The sequence below is a fragment of the Geospiza fortis genome, unplaced genomic scaffold, assembly GCF_000277835.1.
Source record: "Geospiza fortis unplaced genomic scaffold, GeoFor_1.0 scaffold112, whole genome shotgun sequence".
Taxonomy (NCBI): Eukaryota; Metazoa; Chordata; class Aves; order Passeriformes; family Thraupidae; genus Geospiza; species Geospiza fortis.
In genome coordinates this window covers 20,985,985-21,005,456 of record NW_005054298.1, presented here as the reverse complement: position 1 = coordinate 21,005,456, position 19,472 = coordinate 20,985,985, and the positions used below count along the sequence as shown (strand labels likewise).

The following is a 19,472-nucleotide window of genomic DNA, read 5'->3' as shown; positions in this document are numbered from 1 at the left end:
GAAAAATTCAATAATTTTTCAGGTGTGTTTCAGCTATTTAGTGAGAATTAGCAAGGTTTGTTTGTACTCTAAATCCATTAAAGGCCAAAGTCTTACCTCATCAGGACTAGGGATAATATTTACACTGACAACCTGATCACAAATAACAGATTCTGAATGTATTCTGTTCAAGCGACTCCTTAGTTCAGCATTCTGGTTGAGAGCCTTAAAATAAAGATTGCACATTTCATTTAAAATTAAAATGTAAACATTTTAAAAAAAGAAAAAGAAAAAAAAGAAAAAACAAAAGAAAAAACTTTCTTTCCGGTAATTTCCTAAAAAAATCACAGAACCTCATTTCTTTCATTTATAGGGAGAGATCTATTTTGAGATCCTCTCCAACATGATTTCATCTTTGGTTACTTTGCCTTCACTGTTTTTCAGGAGATGGGGGGACAGAAGTTCTCCCACAATGTAACACTGGCATTCTACCTCAGTTCTTCAGAGAGCTCTTTGGCAGGTGTACTGGTGGGTTATGTACATTATGGAAATGGGCAGTGAATGCAGCAACGAAGAGTGAAACTGCAGAACAATACATGGGAACTACCCACAGAATGTCCAAAAAGCAATTGTTTCTTTACAACTACGCAGCCTCTTGTGAGTCAAGGTTATCAGCACTCAGAGGCTGCAAACAGAAACTGCTTCCTTTCCAGTAAAACCAACATAATTGTTAGTATCATTGTCTACCAACCCAGATCAATTTTACAGGTTTACCTTTGTACTTATTTCAAACTACTGATCCACTACAGTATCACAAATACCAACAGAATTTAACTGGTGTTTGCTATCTGCTGATTTTTCTCCTATTTTAAAGTCCAACCTACATTATAAATTTGGGTGCATAAATATGTATTATTTGTTGGTTGGAAGGACTAGTGTAGCGAGATTCTGAAATCCAGAAGTATAATATGCTACATATCTAGAAGATGGCTGACTTAACCTTAATATATCCCCAACACTGAGGATTACAGAAAAGAAGAACAGAGAGACAATTTGTTTCTGTAGAAAAGGATTTTTGCAATGGAGTAAGAACTTTCTTCTGTCTCCCCCTACTGCAGACTGAGGAACAATTGCATGAATGTACTAAAACAAAGAAAGACAAAAGGAAAATTGGTAAGTTTAAGCTGTCACTGAACAGCTTAAATTACCCAATTTTGCTTTGTTCTGAAATGGTCTGAGCATGTTCCTAGCTGTCATCCCTCAGAGAGGGAAGGTAATGCCTAACAGCAGCCTGACAGCAGCTTCTTCAACAGCTCTACAGGTCATCCCTGGTCATGAGACTGGACAAACCCAGTCACAGTCAATTTTCCACTTCCTCTCCACTGCGGCTGTGAACTAATGTGTGACAGTGACTTTCAAACTAACCTTGGAGACCAGGACCAAGAAGAAAACATGATTCCCTATTTCATCTAAGTTTTCAATAAATATGCACAGGTCTTAGATAAATTTGTGTCAATAACCAGAAACTGTTACCTTATCTCTTGCTCCTAGCCCTTTTTTATCACAATACACAGAAATCAATCTGCATAACATGATATGCATCTGCATCTATAGAAAGATTTGTCTTTAAACATCTGCTCATACTTCTTGCAGATGCAGTCCTCCACACCAATCCAGCAAATGCTTTTATGCTTCCTTGACAGTGAATTTTGAAAAATTGAGTTATTTTGCAACCTGAGGACTTATTGTTGCTAATTTCTTCTCCCCCACTAAAGCAAACTATAATTTTTCCTTTAGCTTAAGTGGAAGAGATGCTGGAGAGTTAACAGGTCTGTATCTGGAAATCCAATTTACCCATGACTATATTGCAACCCAGGATTCCTTTTGCATTTAGAGACACGGACATATAAAACAAATCTGACAATATATGGTCAAAATGTAAAACTTAATTACAAGAACAAGATTATTTCCTTAGCTGTGCTGGAACAGCTCCAAGAAAGACATCTAGCATTTGCATAAAAACATTTGATGCTTTTTCTTTACTTTGGAAAACCATAACAGATACATGCTTACACAAATTATATCCTTCACCTCCACATGCAGTGAGGTTAGATCTACATCATAACAGAATATGCCATAGTTCTGGCTGAGAACTTGGCTTTTGCTTGTCTCCTTTGAGGTGAAAGGAAATGGCCAAAATAAAAAAGAAATCGTGCACTGGGCAAGATAGATGTGCTTGAAATCAAATCAAGAACATACCTGAGAGAGGGACTGTCTGAGGTGAGCTATTTGAGCATTGTGGCCTGTAAGATCCTGCTCTGAAACAATCTGTTTAAGCTTCTCCTTCTCTATAGCTATGCTGTTAAAGGCAGACTTCAAAAGAGAATGCACTAAGCAAAAAGAAAAAAAAATAAAACAGGTGTTTTCTTGGCTACAGAAATCACATTGACATCTCTTACAATATTTCAGCAATAAACACAGAAAGTGAGACTTCCATCCCACAGTAATGGACATTTGAAACAAGGGCCTGAACTTCAAGTAATCCGTGCCAAATTAAGTACAAACACTTACAGCTTGCCATTGCAATGTGCGTACTGTATGCTCACACAGATCTCATCCGAGCATATTCTTGGTGCTGAACATATGGAAAGGTGCAATTTTGGAAAAACTGCATCCAATGTGTGTTATTTTCTTTCTGGTTTTTATTTGTACTTTTCAGAGTAACAGACACATCAGTTCTTCTAGACTTAATATTGTACTAATAAAGAGGATTACTTGGTCTTTAAACAGGTTTAGAATTTTTTAAGATGTCAGTCTCACATTTTTTTCTATGCTTGTTATATAACAGCAAACTGATAAGAAAACCTTCTTAAAATGGTATTTTTCATTTGTAGGGCCATTCACTTACGGGCAATAAAATTGCAATTCAAAGGTACATTCCTGTAATAAGCTCTTTTCCCATTGATTCCATTGACATAGAAAACATTGCACAAAAATGATTTCACAGGATTATGTGCAGCAGTTACATTCTGAATCTTCTTTGGGGAGAAATAATACATTTTGTTGAGGAAAAAAAAACGTTTTCAAATTCAGTCACTTATTTACAGAATGGAGAAAGCAGTTCAGAAGACTTGGAAAACAATTTCAGAGTTTACCTATCTCTACATTTATGACATGCATGGAAAATATAAGAAGGTTAATATAAATTGCCTTTGTGTAAGCCACCTGAACAGCTAAAAACTCTCATACAGTGTTACCCAATGCAGATGAAAGCCCTGGCCATAACTAAGTAAGGGCAATGAAGAAACACAACAGAGAAGCACATTACAGGGAAGGCTTGGCATCTCCAGCTACCTTTTTGTGCCATCAAGCAGAATTCTTCTTGAAGCTTCATGTACTCAGTAGAGCACTCCAGAGGGTCTGCCATGTGGCTTGGGGGTGCCTGAAACTCAATGTCTGCACAGAGGTTGGGGTTGGATGAATGCAATCGAACGGGTGACATCGTAGCACTGAAAGGGACCTACAGTGAGAAACAGAGAAGAAATGTTGTATAAGGTTTAACCAAACTTTTGACTCTGTTGAAGCAAAACAAATTTTTTTCTGAAAATACTTAGTTCACAATGTGAAGAATATGGCAAGAGTGAATATGTAACATTTTGCTCTCCTAAATCTCAACACGGCTGATGCAGACTTCTCTTGAATTTTTTCACTGAAATAGAAAAAAGAAGGACTAAAATACACACCTAACAGCTAATGATGGAGTATTTAAATTCTAACATTTACAAAAAATGGATGATTTCCTAATGCTTAGAAGATTACTGGAAAATTGAACCATGAGACATGCTCCTTTATATTTGGACATTTGAGAGTAATTGCAGATGAGTCTGTTGTTGCAATACCAACATTTGAAGTATGAAGGTTCCTCCACAGATCTAGAAATAGGATATAATATTATCAGATATATCACTGAAGTTTTTAAAAAATACTTGTAAATCTTCAATTGAAACTCACTGTACTGGCAATTATGAAGAGGGAAGAAGCATACAGTCTTGCTACTTTCTTTTTAACTAAACAAATAAGCAATGACAACAAAATAAAATCAAAACTCCACCTGATTTGCATTTAAAATACATGGACCATAAATAAATGCAGAGAAATACAGCTTAGTAAGATGGAGCAAAGAATTTAGTTTATTATCTTTCCACTTCACTTTCTCCTCTACTTTTCAGGTACAGTAATATAAAGAAAAGCACATGAAAGACTTTCTAAGTTATACATACATGTATCATGTTCTGAGCAGCTGCCTCTGTGCTACATATGCACTGTATGGCTACCACTGCTATGTAAGTGATGCATGTGCAAGAGTATTTCATATTTTACTTTAATGTTACCATTTACATGCATTCATATGAAAATCAGGCCAAGAACACAATTTTCAACTGTAAAGCAACAGAAAGACATGCAGAACTACATTGTGTCATTAACCACTGTTTAATGTATCAAGCACTGTTTAGTACATTAAATCGAATTAATTTCATTAGATTGATCAAATGCGTAAAGCAAGAATTTCACACTGCAGCCCAATGTAATTATTCAAATATGAAAAATGGGGCAAAAATATAAAATGTCTCCTCCAAGGCATGATAAAGAGCAGAAGATAACTTAAAAAGTCATATTACTAAGAATTATTATCAACAGATGAGTTCTAGAACCACTGTCATCAGCGGTTGAACTTGGCACTTTGTTATTTGATTAGATCAGGAAACAGTTTTATCAATTCCTTACGGTAAAAACTGACATCAGTACACATTTTAGGTTTAGGTTCTGATCTCCAATGAAACCCTCAAAATCCTGTTGGATCTATTAATCATTCCACTCATGAGTGTGCTCATGCTTTTCCACTCTGTTCTTTCTCAGTTTCCAGATACATATAGTACATTAAATAATAACTCTATGGCACCTATCTAATATAAGCTTTATTCCTGCTCTCATGTATTTTGATTTCCAGCTATATCAACAAAGTACATATTTTTTTACTGGACCTCATTTTATCCTCATATCAAGAAGAATTTGTTAACAGAAGATGTAAAATAAATTCCTTCTATTCATACTGGATATGTAACCCTTTATCTTCTTCACAATTACCAGATCACCTGTCTCAAGAGCCCAGCAACATTAGGTAAATGGACTACTGTGGCTAAACCTAGGTTAATTTCAAATTTCTTTTCCAAAAATTTTCCTTTCCCTAAATGGGAGAGCATGTTTCCAGAACTCTGACTGGGAGCATCACAAAGCTTCAACTGCTCCAGGTGGCTCCAGGAGGGCAGAGTAGGTATCCACACTGTACCTGCATGTATGGAGAACATACCCAACCCGCCAGACCATCCAGAAGGCAGGAAAGAAGCTGACACCAGCTATCATGCCAGAGCTTGAGGGAGAGTCCTCCCAGCCCCACAAGCCTGTGGTGACGGGGGAGGTTTCCCAGACCCATAGGGACTGGCAGAGCTGCAGACTGCCCACACATGCAGGAGGGCTCTTTAGTCACTCTCTGATGAATCAAGCTGAAGAGATCTGCTTTAGATCCACCATTTCTGCCTCAAACCTCAGCTGGACAGGCTGAAAATAAAGGTTTTTGCAATGATGTTCATTGAAAAAATACTATTTTCAATTATGCCCTAGAAATAGAATTTACATGTTCTACAAATATGTCGCACTACTTGCAAGCAATACACATTCACATGGCAGAGACAAGTAGCCTTGCTGACTGCTTTAAATTCAAGAACCAAAAATACTGAACTGTTGATTGACATGAACTCTCCTCATAAGCATTTTTTAGAAAAGTTTCCAAGCTACTTTCCATAACAGATGAAAATAAAACCACATTAAACAGCCATTTTCATTCTCTTGAATAGGCAACAGCCCAGGAAACACTGCCAATGTAATTCTCTTCCCCTTTTCTCCTTTCATGGCTGTGCTTTCTCTCTGTATTAATGGTGACTTGATCCTGACTTTACTACCCATTCGCTTTTTGGTTGTTTTTTATTGTTGTTGTCTTGAAGGTTTTTGAAAAAATATTTAGCTTCTTGATCCATCCCTCTAGTTCTCTCCATAGAGATGCTTCTAGACATAACCTCAGATGAACCTTGTCCCAGCTTCCTGCTTTACACCAGAGGCGTTGCACCCACTCATCCATCACCTTCCTCAGAATTACGTGCTCAGTTAGGAACAGACTGTTCCTGGCCGAGTGGGATGTAAGGAAAACCTCTTTCTGCTGTGCATTTAGCTGATATAATTCTGTATCCCTCAGTCTATGCACACAGCTTCACTGTCTGGGAGAAACAACCATTTTGTGCATCAGCCTGGAAGAACAGGCCATGGCCAGGAGCACTGCAACAGCCTCAGAGTCATTTTGGTGCCTCTAGCTTTCCTTCCTCTTGCATCTTTTCCAGCTCCTCCAAAACCTCCCTCAACAGGTCCTCACTTGAGCTGCAGGTAAAAACTCAGCCATTCCCTGTTCTCTGAGTGCCTTCCAACCCCAGTCCAGCTGCATTTGTCTACTGAAGCACTCCCTAGGTAAGGAGTACAGCCCTTGCCAAAGCTGTTTAACTGCTACTGAGCCTTCAGGTTACAGCCTCACACCAACACTGCTCAGCCCTGTAAACTGGGAATCAGGTAGATTTCTGTCCTAGGCAAGGAGAACAACACAGTCAAAACAGCAATCAATTACAGAGCACACATTCAGCGTCAACTGATTACAGAGGAATAAATTTAGATTAGTTAATTTCGAAGCTGGATAAACACTGATATGTCTCATATGTTTTAAAAGAACATTGCAATAACTGAGTTTGTGGTTCAGGTAGCAGAAGCTCAAGATAGTTATGCTTAAGCAGAAACTATGTCAGACCTAGGGGATTTTAGCTTCTGCCTGGAACAGTTGGAATACTTCAGCCTGGTGAAGACATTCACTGCTTGGGCTAGATAAGGAGTTTGCATTTAAAGCTCAGTTGAGTCTGTGGCTGAACAGTCCTCCCTATCTAGCTGTTGTACTTATCTGTTGATGGATTAGTACAAAAGTCTATACTGGGCCTTCCTAATGAGTACTTTCTTGATAAAGCAGCAGCTGAAGATATCCTCTTGATGGCAATTCAGTTTCACGAACAGGACTTCTCACAACTAATTCCCAGACCTGGTGCTGATTTCATAGCTCCCTATTTTCTGACAAAGACTTAGAGAATTAGCAAAACTACATACAGACACTGAGGTAGTAATATGACTTTTTGGGATTATGGAACGTAAACAGAAAGTGCCTCAAACAAAAAGGCTAACCTTATACTACTTATAAAAATATAAGGAAATGTTATAATTTCATGGATATTTGCAACAAATCTCCTTAGTTCTATGTCTTGCCAAAACTGTCACAACATCTTTTAACAGAATTTGATCTTTTTTTTTCTATTTTGTATAGTCTGTCAAAGACTTATTGTTATTGCGTGCAGGGCCTGAGTCTATCACTTGCACTTACAAAAAGGAGGAGGAGGGACACATACCATGTAAACAAGCTCAGACCCACATTTATGGAACACATTTGTGTTGGGCCTCACCACTTCTAAGAAACTCAGCTGAAAGTGGGTAGCATGGACACCTCCAAAAAGTGCAAGGAACATTTTCATAAGCTTATTACACAATCAAGTTACACAGCTTCCCATCCTTAGAGCTATCCCTTGATTTTTAAATCCACTCACTGTTGTAGCCACGGCAGCTGCCAGTCTCTGCCGGCGTCGTGTTGTGCTGAACTGGCCCTTCGGTGCCGGCCCTTCCTGACAGTGAATGCAAGAAAAGAAGGAAGTAGAAAAAGAGAAGGGAAGGGGTGATGGGACACAGGAAGATGAAAGGTGATCAGAAAAGGGAGAGGGAGAGTCTTTAAGTGGGTTTCCATTTTGTTAACTCTTATGGCCTACACATGTTGAGGACATATCATGTGTTTTCAGCTGTGCATGCCAGAGACATAAAAAGCTGGATACTTCACTAAAATTATCTCCAGATGAGTTGGACTGCAGTGCACTCACTAAGGCTACAAAAAAAAAACCCTCAACTAGCATTGCCATTCAGAGTTATAAGGGAATAATGGAATAAGAGAACAAAAAGGATGCTACAGCATGCCAGAAAATAAAACAAAAATCAAACTCCTTCTGGAGCCACTTGACCATTTAGAAGATGAATTCTGAAAGAGATCACTTTGCAATAGCGGAAGTGCATAAACTGTGGTCACTGAAGATGCATGCAGCTCAATGGTAAATTTTTTCAGTGTGTATGTTATCTAGTGAGATTTCTTAAGTAAACATTCCTGTACATAGCTCTGGCATTTCCACATCCATCCTTGAGCCTACTGAATAATTTTCTCCATAAATCACTTTCTAAAGTTCCACCTTCTTTTCCCATACATTATTGAAACCTTGACTTCCAAACCAAGGCAAAAACTCAGATAAAGGAGCACAAATAAAAACTAAGTATTTCAACAACTGCTTCCTTTTCTGCATGTCTAACTTGTGGCCTCATCCTGCTTAATTTTACATTTATTTTACTTGCAAGAAAATTTTCACAGTATGTTAAAGTCAAGGAAGTAAGTGTCTAATGCAGAGGGAGCTCCACATCTGTCATAAAGTCATTCTATTTAACCTTTAATCAAAATGCCATTATTTTGAAGCCATTTTAAGATTTTGGAAGACTAGGAAATACACCTTTCTGCCTTTAGTAAACAATTCTCAATTCCTTTACATTTTTCTTCCCCTGTATCCTCTAGTCACTACGTCATTTTTAGATTTATGCACATTTTTACTTTTTCTGCAAGAAGCCTAATGGTCATAAAAATAACAGAGTGTAGCTTGGATACATGGACACCATGCTGAAGAACAGGATATCGTATTTCAATTATTAGCTGAACTGTCTTGCTTCTATAACATTCCCAGTAGGGTTGCTACAGTGGAGAATGGCCAACACTTCACCCTCTGGCTGATATTAGAGGCAACGCCACTGACAGTTGGAAGGGTTGTCTAATGATCACAGTAAAAGACTTGTGTTGCAATATTTTATACGATTCTCACATTAAAATGACATGTGCATAACCTCTAAAATACTGAGAACAAACTATGTTAAAGCAGAGAACAGATCATATGCATGATGTAAAGCTCTTTGTGCTCCACAAAAATATTTCCATCCTGTGAATAAGAGTATGGAGGAATATTCTTATTTAAATAGTAGGGACAGACCTATGTACAGAGCGAGATGCACAAATTTATATGTATATAAGATCATTAATGAAGGTATGCATTATTAAAATGGGAATAGTCAGTTTTGCAGAACCATTCACTCTCCTCAACACAATAGAAAGTGAGGTCATAATCTGAGTTGCCATAAAAAGAAATACTTACTAAGGGAAAAAGTAATAACTAGTCTGGGTCTGGTTTCAGTTCTGAGCTGAAAGCCTCAGTAAAGCAATATGATTTTTTAGATTACTCCATAACACACAGCTCTCTATTAAACTACTCCCCCTGTGAAGTCTTGAACTTTAGAACTTTGAGCTTCTGTGGGAAACCAAAATATCACTGGTTCTTTATTGTTTTGCAGCAATGTCTTTTTTTTCTTCCTTTGAAGCTGTCATGAGAATGATAACTTAGCCTTTTACTCAAAGGGAAATAAATTTTTAAAAAACCACAAAAAAAGCATTAAAAAATCCCCAAAACAAAACCCATGACTCAGTTCTTGCACAGAAGTATAATTTGTCAAATGAATTAATACAGATCAACTAACCTGTTGTTGCAGGCCATTTTCACAAAATTTTAAATAGGCTTTTTAAAAACACAATAAACCTCCTTCATAAAAGTAATCTTTCTTAAGAGAAGCAATGAATGTATTACTCTTGAGTAAAGTCCTGTAAATTCAGCTGTTAATTTTAAACAACTTAACAATAGTAAACACCCAAACCTGCAAAGGTATAGACACATGCTGTGTTTAGTTTTACTTCGGGGAGCAACCCCACTCGAGTTACAGGGATCAGCTGTGTGGGCAAAGTCAACTGCACACAAAACTGGCATATTTAAGTGGTAAATATTAATGTCTAGGAAACAAATCAAGCAGCTTTACTTACAGGAAAAAGTATGTTTTACATACATTATGCACCTAGCATTCATACTGCAAGAACGTGTTAGCAGGAATCCAACAAAAGGTATCTCATTAACAAAAGTATGTTCACAAGTACAATACAAAACCTGGATGGGAGAATTCCTTCCTTGCCGCATATGCAGAGGATACTGAGACAGCAGAAATCACATCCTCATTCTCCATCACTAACAAAGCACACACCTTTATATAAAGCTCCCTAATTTTATGCTCCCCAGAAGGATGCTCTCAACTTTGTATTATCAGAATGTCTTTGATGTACTTAAAAACTGCTCAATCTTAAAAAAATAGTTGCAAGTACTCCAAATGGAATTAACAGTGAAACTAGCTTAAAGTTAGTTTGTGAAAATTAGCATTATTCCCGAAAACTAACGGGATGTATGGAGGTATGAGGAAAGTAATAGTATAACAGAAATCTTACTTGTGCCAAATGTCAACCATTCAATAGCAAATCATGTGTGAGCATCGTGAAAACAATGATCACAAATCAGACAAAATGATTCTCAGCTGGGGATATCCTGATAAACAGTTCAGAAAGACTTGAAGCAGCTTTGAAATAATGAGCAATAAGGAAGACCAAGAAGTAGGAGTGTCTAACAGAAGAACAAAATGGGAATTAGCTTAAAGGGCTTGTAGGCATCAGAGGACATCCACGTTTTAGTGGCAGACTAAGCCAATTAGGAATAACACAATGAGGCCACCTTCCTACAGACCACAGATCTAGCACTCAGGAGACAGCACAGCCCTTGGAAGAATAAACTGAGATTATCGAACTAGGCAAGATAATGGAGCAGCCCTCAAGTATTCTTTGTCTTCCATACAATTTAGAACAATTTTATTGTTTCTGTTTCACTGCAAATTAATTTATAAATCAGACAACAATAACTTAATACTGTGACATAACAAAATAAGCTTTATATTTGCAGCATGAACCTTGGCAGGAATTAATGCTGACCCAAGTTAGGCAGAGTTCATTATCAATCCAGAAGTGACAGACCCATGTAGAGCAGTGCCATGCACACAAACTGTCTCAGTGGAACCCTATTTGAAATTTTCAGGAGCTGAGGCACACCCCTGCCAAGCCACAAAAAGCAGTTTGATGGAAGCCCAGGCCAGTGCTACTTTGGCAAAGTGTAGGTAACATGGGAACAGCTCATTATTCACTATGACCAACCATAAATCATAATACATTGACTGCTTTCATCACTTTTGTGGATAGGACTTCTCTGAGGTTACTGTGGCATGAAAGAAGAACATGCAGTGGCGACTGACTCTTCACAGGCACAAAGTACTTGCACTAATATTGCACAGCATTTTACTGATATTTTAATTTCCCTGTGTTATTCAGCACCAGGGAAAAACTGTGATCCTTCAATTGCATGACATGACATCAATCACAAAAATTCCTTTGTTTATAAACCATTTTAATCCCAACAGATGCTTCATTGTTCTACCATTGTGATTATCAAAGTATAATAGGTGAAAAGAAAAATAAACTACAAGAGCTGCAATGAGAAAGCTGATGCAACTATCGCCTCTTCCTTCCTTAAGATTATTGATCTTAAATGAAAACTCCTTAATGTGCCTACTGCGGATATATTAAAAGCTTTCAAAGTTTTTACTAATTTCAAGATATTTGAATGGATTAAAAGTTGCTGACATTTATTTACTCAGTAGCAGACATCGCAGTGGTGATTGTTGGCACCCAAAGCCAGTTGACTAGTCCTCATTATCAGTTGTTTAATTATAAAAAAGATCAGGTTTTGGATCAAACCTCAGAATACACAAGTGCTTCCAACAAAACACATGGCAGCAATACATGCACATTATGCTTAATTCTGTGGTTTCAGTTCTAGGGAAGGATGGAGTAAATTCTTCCTTCACATAATTTATTTCTTGGTTATTTTATTTGTTCCATATTAGCCTTTTCCATAACAGAAGGCTTGTGAAAGTACTTATAACTGGTAATGCTCCAAGTATAGGTCTTGACAAAGACTACTGGTGTGTTTAGTATTTCATTCTGCTTTTAACTTGATGTCACTTGTTCACTTGAAGGCAGTTGCCCTTCTTTGCAACTTTGATTTGGAATAGCAATATCCCCATATGGTGTGTGTATATTGAGTTTTGAATACCTTAACTGACTAGTATTCAGATCTCCCTCCTTTCCCTAGATGGCAATGTTTTCATATGAATGAAAATCAAATCAGTACTTTTCTCACTATCTTCTCTAGATTTTGAACAACAAACTGAGATTTAATTTACTTCATCAGAAACATGAAAGACAGCACACTGACTTCCTACTTTCAGCTAATACATCATTTCATGCTTAGAATTTAATCTTAAAGTACAGTGAAAAGTAAAACATAGTGCATTCAGTACCTGAAGTTGAATTTTTGCATCTTTGCTGACACTTTTTGTTCTCCATCGTCTCGTGACCCGCTTGTCTTTCTTTGAAATATCTACACAGTTAGCCTACATTACACAAATAGTTAAAAGCAACAAAGTGCTATTAAGTTGACACAAGCAACACAGACAATACAGCAAGTTAGTAAAGAATTGTAGCATTAGACAGGTACAAATTAGAAAGTAAGGATAAGAATGCTGCTGCTGGGGCCTGAAATTGGAGCAGGGATCAGCTGTAGCTATCTGTACACTTTCATAAACACGTGGTACAGTTAGCTCCTTTAGAAAAACTACTGGTGCCCCTTCTTTTCATGGGCACATAATATTTAGGACATGATCTTGAAATGCTCATGGATTTCTGTTGTGGTACTACTCAGACATTTGTACAGACAAGAAGATTCACTGAAAATGGAAGAAAGTATTTAAGATTTAGGATCTGCTGTTGCTTTCTGGTAAAAGGAAAACTCACCCTGAACTGGGAAACAGTCCAAAACTTGGGACCTTTGTACTATGCCCCCTTTTCTAGAGCATGCAACTTCATCTTTGAGGGTCTTTGGGTCTCCAATCCTTAAAAAACTTAAAATGTTATCTTAACACAACAAAAACTCCTTAAATATAATTTCAATTTATACATGTGTTCTATTGCAACAGTCCTCAGTTTTGTTTTGCACATTACTTAATCATTTGATTTGTCCTATTTAACTCAAATACTGAATACATCTTAATTACTTGTTTACACATGAAACAGAAACAGTATTACACAAGATTAAAACAGACATATAACGTAAGCATTTCATCCAAGATTCACTATTACTTCAGAAAAACCTTCTGAGTTAACAGACACCACCTCTATATTTCCCTTAACAGAAAGAACAAATATTTCAGTGTAATGATTTATGTTCAATCATATTTACCTGCATGTCTGTGAAATTTGGTGCTGACTGAGTCCTCTGTAATATTTCTAAATTTTGAAGAAGTTTACTGAGTTCCACAAGGTTAGACTGACAATGAGCAAGATCTAAGAGATATAAAGTAAAAATACATTAGGTGCTTCAATTCAGACTTTATTGCCATGGTGTCCATTGTTTGCACTTAATTGCATTATATAAGTTAAGTGTCCAAACCCCTTGTAGTAAGGTATCCAAGTAAAAGTTTTATTTTGTTGGACACTTGTTATTTCTATAGGAGTTAGCAACAACTCTGGACCTCAAGAAGTGATCACATTTGAACAATGACATCCACCAAAATAACACAGATTATTACAATAAATTTTAAAAGCAACATCCCAAAACATATAGAGAGCAAAGTTCCCACCACAAGGTGAAAGCTTCCAATTACCTGAAGAGCTACTACATGTTCATATAAAGATGTAACATAACCACTTTACTTACAGGACTCTTTCTTATATTAACAAGAGGTTTTGCTGAAAGAACAAGGCATGAAAAGATAAAGTCTAACCTTCTGCACATCTGTCCATCTCTTCAGAGTCCTGCAACCAGGCTGCTACTTTACTCTGACCAGTAGTGCAGGTGACAGGAAGGCTGTTACTGCAAGGTATAGGAGGCTGCCAGGGGAAGTTATTTTGTTGCACCTAAAGCATAATAAAATGCTTACATTTACTGTGGCTGTGTTGCTTTGTCAGTGTAATGACTACATTACTTCAGAATAGAAACCAAATTATGAATTGCTTTTTCAGTGAAATCTGTGATTTGTCTCCATAGTTCCCAAAGACACAGATTTTTCAGAATAGCATGTTGGAGAATGAAACCAGGAACTGCACAAGTGGACTGTGCCAGGTACCAGTTAGGAAAGCTGCTGTTTAAGAGGGAGAATATAATCAGCAGAGAGACAGACTTATACCTGATGTCAATGGCTGGTGCAAATTGCATGGGTGGTGAATACTTTGCAAGATCTCTACAGCAGCCCATTCTAATGAAGTAAGGCTAAATTAGAGAGTATTTCAGCTGAGTTCAGCTGCACACCCTCACAGCTTTCCTCTGGAGATCGGTTCCCACAGTGGAAGCTCCTGTCCTTTTGGCATTAGAAGAAAAGCCCACTGAAACTGCCCACAAGCAAGCCAGGAGTTTTCAACCAAAGAACACTGCACACCTTTCCATCTGAGACATTGGCAGCTGGTGAAGACTCTGTAGTAGATGCTGAGGGGAATATGTGGAAGCTGGCATCCCTGGGAGACCTCACAATCTCGTTCTGACGGTACAACCGGTGGTGCCGCAACTTTGAAACCCATGCATCAAACGAATCCTGTGATTTCACCTGGAGAAAAATTTACCATCAAGAAAGCATCCAAGACACTGCTTTTCTTCACAATCCTTTACAATTTTATTTGTTTTTGCTGAGATGAAAAAACAGTATGTAGTTTTACTTTTTACCTTTAGGTGATAGATATGTTCTTCTGTGTCAAGATCTATCCTGCGAGCCTTTTTTTTTATAGACATGACTGATAAACCAACATCGATGCTCCCATGGACCTTTCCTTTCTGTATCTAAAATAAAAACATCAGGGCAAAAATTTAGAAGTATCACACACTTTTTCTATATATTTAACAGAAAACTATCTAGTACTGAAATGGTTTCCCATTTTATAACATTTTACCATAAAGCCATATTAAAAAATAAAGCTGCACTCAGACTAACCTTTTAACCAGTTACCATATTTATAGTCAGAGAAAATTATCTCACAAGAAATGCTGGTACAAAGCCAACTCCAAAGTTTGGGTGTGTTAGGTTGTTCACACCAGTGCACAGGTACAGGTAAGTGAGAAGCAGAGAAAATTAGACAGCACTTGACATTCTACTGCTAGGACCTGGTAGCTATTGGTATCAAATATAAATGACTGGTATTAATTCTTTGTGCTATCCACATGTCTCAGAATAATCAGCTCTGACTGACATAAAAATTAGAAAAGAAAAATATATGGTCAGGTTAATCTCTCAAGCAGCTTTGTTCAAGAAATTACCTTATTAATTTAATTTATATTTCCACAGAAGTAAAAGAGGTAGAATTCTTGGAAGAGATAACCAAAATCTTACATTATTTATCTTTAAATCCATCAACAACTTTCATGTGCGTACTTTCATAAATATGCCTAGAGTGAATATGAGCAGGCAGAACTTCATTAGAAGTTTTAAAGTCTTCAGCTCTACTTACATCAATTGGTGACTTTGAATATTTCAACATTCCGTTATCCAGGACAAAAAACCTCTGAAATTATAAGAAAAAAATCCAACAACATTCTTTCTTAATGAGCAGATGCAATTTATACTGTGTACAACAATTCATCTGGAGAAGGATTACCCTGTAAAAATTAAGGAATGTTTGGGGGTTGGAAGGAGAGGATAAATACAGTATTGAATAATTTTCTTGCTTGTTTTTTGACAACAATTATCTTTTAAACAAAAAAAGAATCTAGATTCTCTTTTTTCAACATGATGTTCTAGGCTTAACTTTGATAATGAAGGTGGGGTTTTTTTCAGTTTTCCAGGCAATGTAATAAACTTTCTAAGAGACTGTAAGACAAGAGACTTATATCTGTTTCCTTATTTTGTTCCTGTTTTTCTTCCCACAAAAGCTGGTCACATTTCAAATTAGCAACCTACCTTCCCTATCCAGAAACTGCGAAGTTTTTCCTAGTGCAAGATCTACATCTCAAAAGGAAGCCCATATGAGAGACCCTGGTCTACCATGCCAAACTTTGTGCCTTCTGGCAGACCTGTACTCAGTGAAGTACAGATGAGATTGCAACTTGTGCTGAAGACACCTTGTCTAGTGTTAATCCAGGTATTAGTGCCAGAACAAATATTGCAGCGTTCCCAGCACCATCCCCAGGTGATGGGAAGGCTGATGTCTCAGGTGTTGGTGATACAGGCTGAGCCACTGCACCTTCACTGACATGAGTACCAGGACTGGCCTAACCTGATGATGCCTGTACTATTGCTGCACCTTTATTGCTCTGACCAGAATCCCCTATTCAAGCTGTAGTTCTCCCTCAATTAAAGCTGCCCTAGCTTGTCTGTACCAGATCACTCCAGCTGCTTTGCAGTCAAGTTAATGCAGCCTTTGGCACACAGCATAAAGCCTAGCAGAAAACTGGACTTGAAATGACATTTGCTAACTCATGTTTATCATCACTAACTTTAAAAACATGCAAAGTAATAGCAAATAACTCATATTTTTAGAGTGTAACCTAAAGCATTAATCTATGTTAAAATCCCAGAACACAGCAAAATACTCTGCTTGATTCTCAAAGCGGTCATGACATGGGAAGGAAGGGCAATGGTTTCCTCAGGTAAACCTGCTAATTTAACACTACGAGCAGGGTCAGTAGTCGGACAGCAGAAAATCCCCCTCAAAGATGGTTCTAGAAATTCTGCCAGTCACACAACAGATGGTAGCAATATCTCACACAGGGCAGGAAAACAGTGCTTTTCCCTACCCCAGCTGAAACCAGCACATTTGGAGATATAACTTCTTGAATAAGATGCCAAAAAACCAGGAACATTTTGGGGTTTTTTTTCATAGGTATGGTCACTAACAACCTTCACAAGAACATGATATTCATGTCATATTGCTCTGTCTCTCTAAGCTGCATACACAAAAGAAAATTACCTTTCATCATAATTTCATTCAAATGCACACTGTACTTCAGAGGATGATAAGTTCACCAAGCTGTGCACATTATACCTGGTATGCCACCAAAGCACATTCAGGACTGTCAGAATATGACATGCAGTGTTCAATAGATGTCGTATATGGCTTTGCTAGCAGAACCCTAACACAGCACATGCTGCAATCATTGTCTCTGAAGTTCCTCACTGACTCTCAGCAAAAAGCATTATTACAGAAACTCCAAGATACCCAGGCCGGCGTTGCAAAACAAATAAACTTATCAACAAAACCAAAGTTTCAAAACTTAAGCTCAGCATAGTTCCCAAGGTTAAATGTAAGGCAGAGTAGAAGGGGATGCTAAAATGTGAAGTTCTTAATCACATAAAAAATTATCTACACAGGTAACTGCTCTAAATTCATCTAGATCATCAGCAGTGATTGCCTTTACAGAACTCTGAAAGTTGGACTTCTTTTGCTCTCCTATAAATTAGTTCCTTACCAAAATAGACACTTTGCCAAATAGTAACACATTAATATAATGTATTTTAAAAGTGTGGGAGCAGTGGTTTATTCCATAAATTCTTATATACCTCATTAATTGATTTTTTGGAGGGTCAGATCAATTTTATTCACAACTTCCTTCTGGATTTTAAATACAACCTTAGGCAGCAGGGGCTGTGATTTGAGAGCTGTGAACTGTGTCTGCAAACTAATTCCATACAGAGGTGGAAGAAAAAGTCATACACCAAAATCGGGGGTATTTATTTGACATCCTAATTTTGTTTAGACAAAAAAATCCCAGCTAATAAAATAAGGTAATAATGTTCTGACTGGTTTATGAGACATTTACCTTGTGCCAACCTTTTAATGGCCATTTTCTCTTCTTCAGCATGAAACCTTCATGTTTGTCTGGCTTCTGGACATTGGTCTGGCCTATTTTCAGACCCTCTATTATTTCCCAGCTGTCAGGTTCCTGATGAAAAAGCATGAAGACACATTGATTAATTAATTTTGCATATACATGGCAAAAAATTGCACTTAAGAGTGACACAAATTCTTCAATGCAAGACAAAGAGGAGGAGCCAGGTTTTTAAATCAACCTATTTAGGTACCAAACTACATGGTCACTATATTATGTCTAGATGTATCACTTTTAAAACTATTAAATACAAACATTTTCAGATGTTTAACCCTTACCAGGTAAGATGCATAGTAAGAGTGCCCTTTGTGATATTTCTTAATTATAAATAAATTTAGATTTTCGGATCTTTAAAGTACAAGCTACATTGGTTCTGGATGCCCCAGTTTTTCCTCCAAATCAGAAAAACTAGCAGAAGATGTTTCTTTATTGTTGATTTTAAGTGTAGCTAGTGATAATCTTCAAAGGCATTTTATGACAGTTTCACTTGCTAATTGAGCCTTCAGAAATCTGCAAAAAGGTTTTTTTCCCTGCATTCATTTTCACTGTATTATGAGAAATTTATAGGAAAGCTAACTAATTTTCTCTCTAGAGAAAAACAGAGGAACAGTATCATTTGAGATACAACCAGTTGTAATGCCTTTCATGGAGCCAATTAAAGCATATTTCTGGTACATACCACTTGTTTTGCATGGTGACTGGTGCAGCTCAAGCCAGATTTACAATGTAACACAGTGATCAGGTAAAGAACAATATTTTTAAAGAGAAAAGATTGAGACATATTTTCTCTTAGAATGTATTTCTATCCTCTTGCTACTACTGTAATTAAAAAAATTCTACACCAGTTAAAAAATCTCTTACTGCCAGATTTCTCAGACTATGTTTTACTAATTATACCTTACAAAGCTGTAAACTTGCATTTTCTCAGTTGATCTGTCATAACTCCTAGCAATGTTATGAAAAGTTAACAAGAGAGAAGGAGGTCATATAGCATCAAACATTTAAAGGGAAAAAAATTGCCTCCACATTTCCAGCAAAACTGTTCAGAGCCAAGTGCTGTCAGTCTTTCACAACACCTCCAAATAAATTACACAGCCCTGATAACATCAACATTACTGTAATGAAAATATAGTTGCAAAAGTAACAGCAAGCTTCAAAACTATAATTTTGAATAAAGTCTTGGTATTTTGAGAAGGGTGAAAAGCTCTATCCCAAATAATAAATACTGCCATAAATTTTAATAGAAACCTTCATTCAGCTTAGTTTCCCCTGAATAACCATGAACTAATTATCTCATTGTCTGTAAATCCCCTACTCAAAATGCAGCTTTGTTTTACTTCCCCATGTTTTGCTTCAATGTTCTATTTC

The 19,472-nt window shown here is 37.1% G+C and overlaps 1 protein-coding gene across 3 annotated transcripts in view; it reads right to left on the bottom strand.

Annotated features, from left to right (window-relative positions):
* Positions 1–19,472, bottom strand: part of OSBPL6 (oxysterol binding protein like 6) — a 92,846-nt gene that overhangs the window by 23,073 nt on the left and 50,301 nt on the right. The window contains exons 4-14 of one of the 3 annotated variants that reach the window (XM_005415889.2): positions 18,036–18,158; positions 15,728–15,781; positions 14,949–15,062; positions 14,668–14,832; positions 14,017–14,149; positions 13,473–13,576; positions 12,535–12,627; positions 7,722–7,796; positions 3,334–3,499; positions 2,239–2,369; positions 97–204 (exon numbers count right to left, since the gene is read on the bottom strand). In XM_005415889.2, the coding sequence (XP_005415946.1) occupies positions 97–204; positions 2,239–2,369; positions 3,334–3,499; positions 7,722–7,796; positions 12,535–12,627; positions 13,473–13,576; positions 14,017–14,149; positions 14,668–14,832; positions 14,949–15,062; positions 15,728–15,781; positions 18,036–18,158 (1,266 nt within the window). The remainder of the gene's footprint in view (positions 1–96; positions 205–2,238; positions 2,370–3,333; positions 3,500–7,721; positions 7,797–12,534; positions 12,628–13,472; positions 13,577–14,016; positions 14,150–14,667; positions 14,833–14,948; positions 15,063–15,727; positions 15,782–18,035; positions 18,159–19,472) is intronic. The other 2 variants (XM_005415886.2, XM_005415887.2) reach the window with 2 other exon arrangements.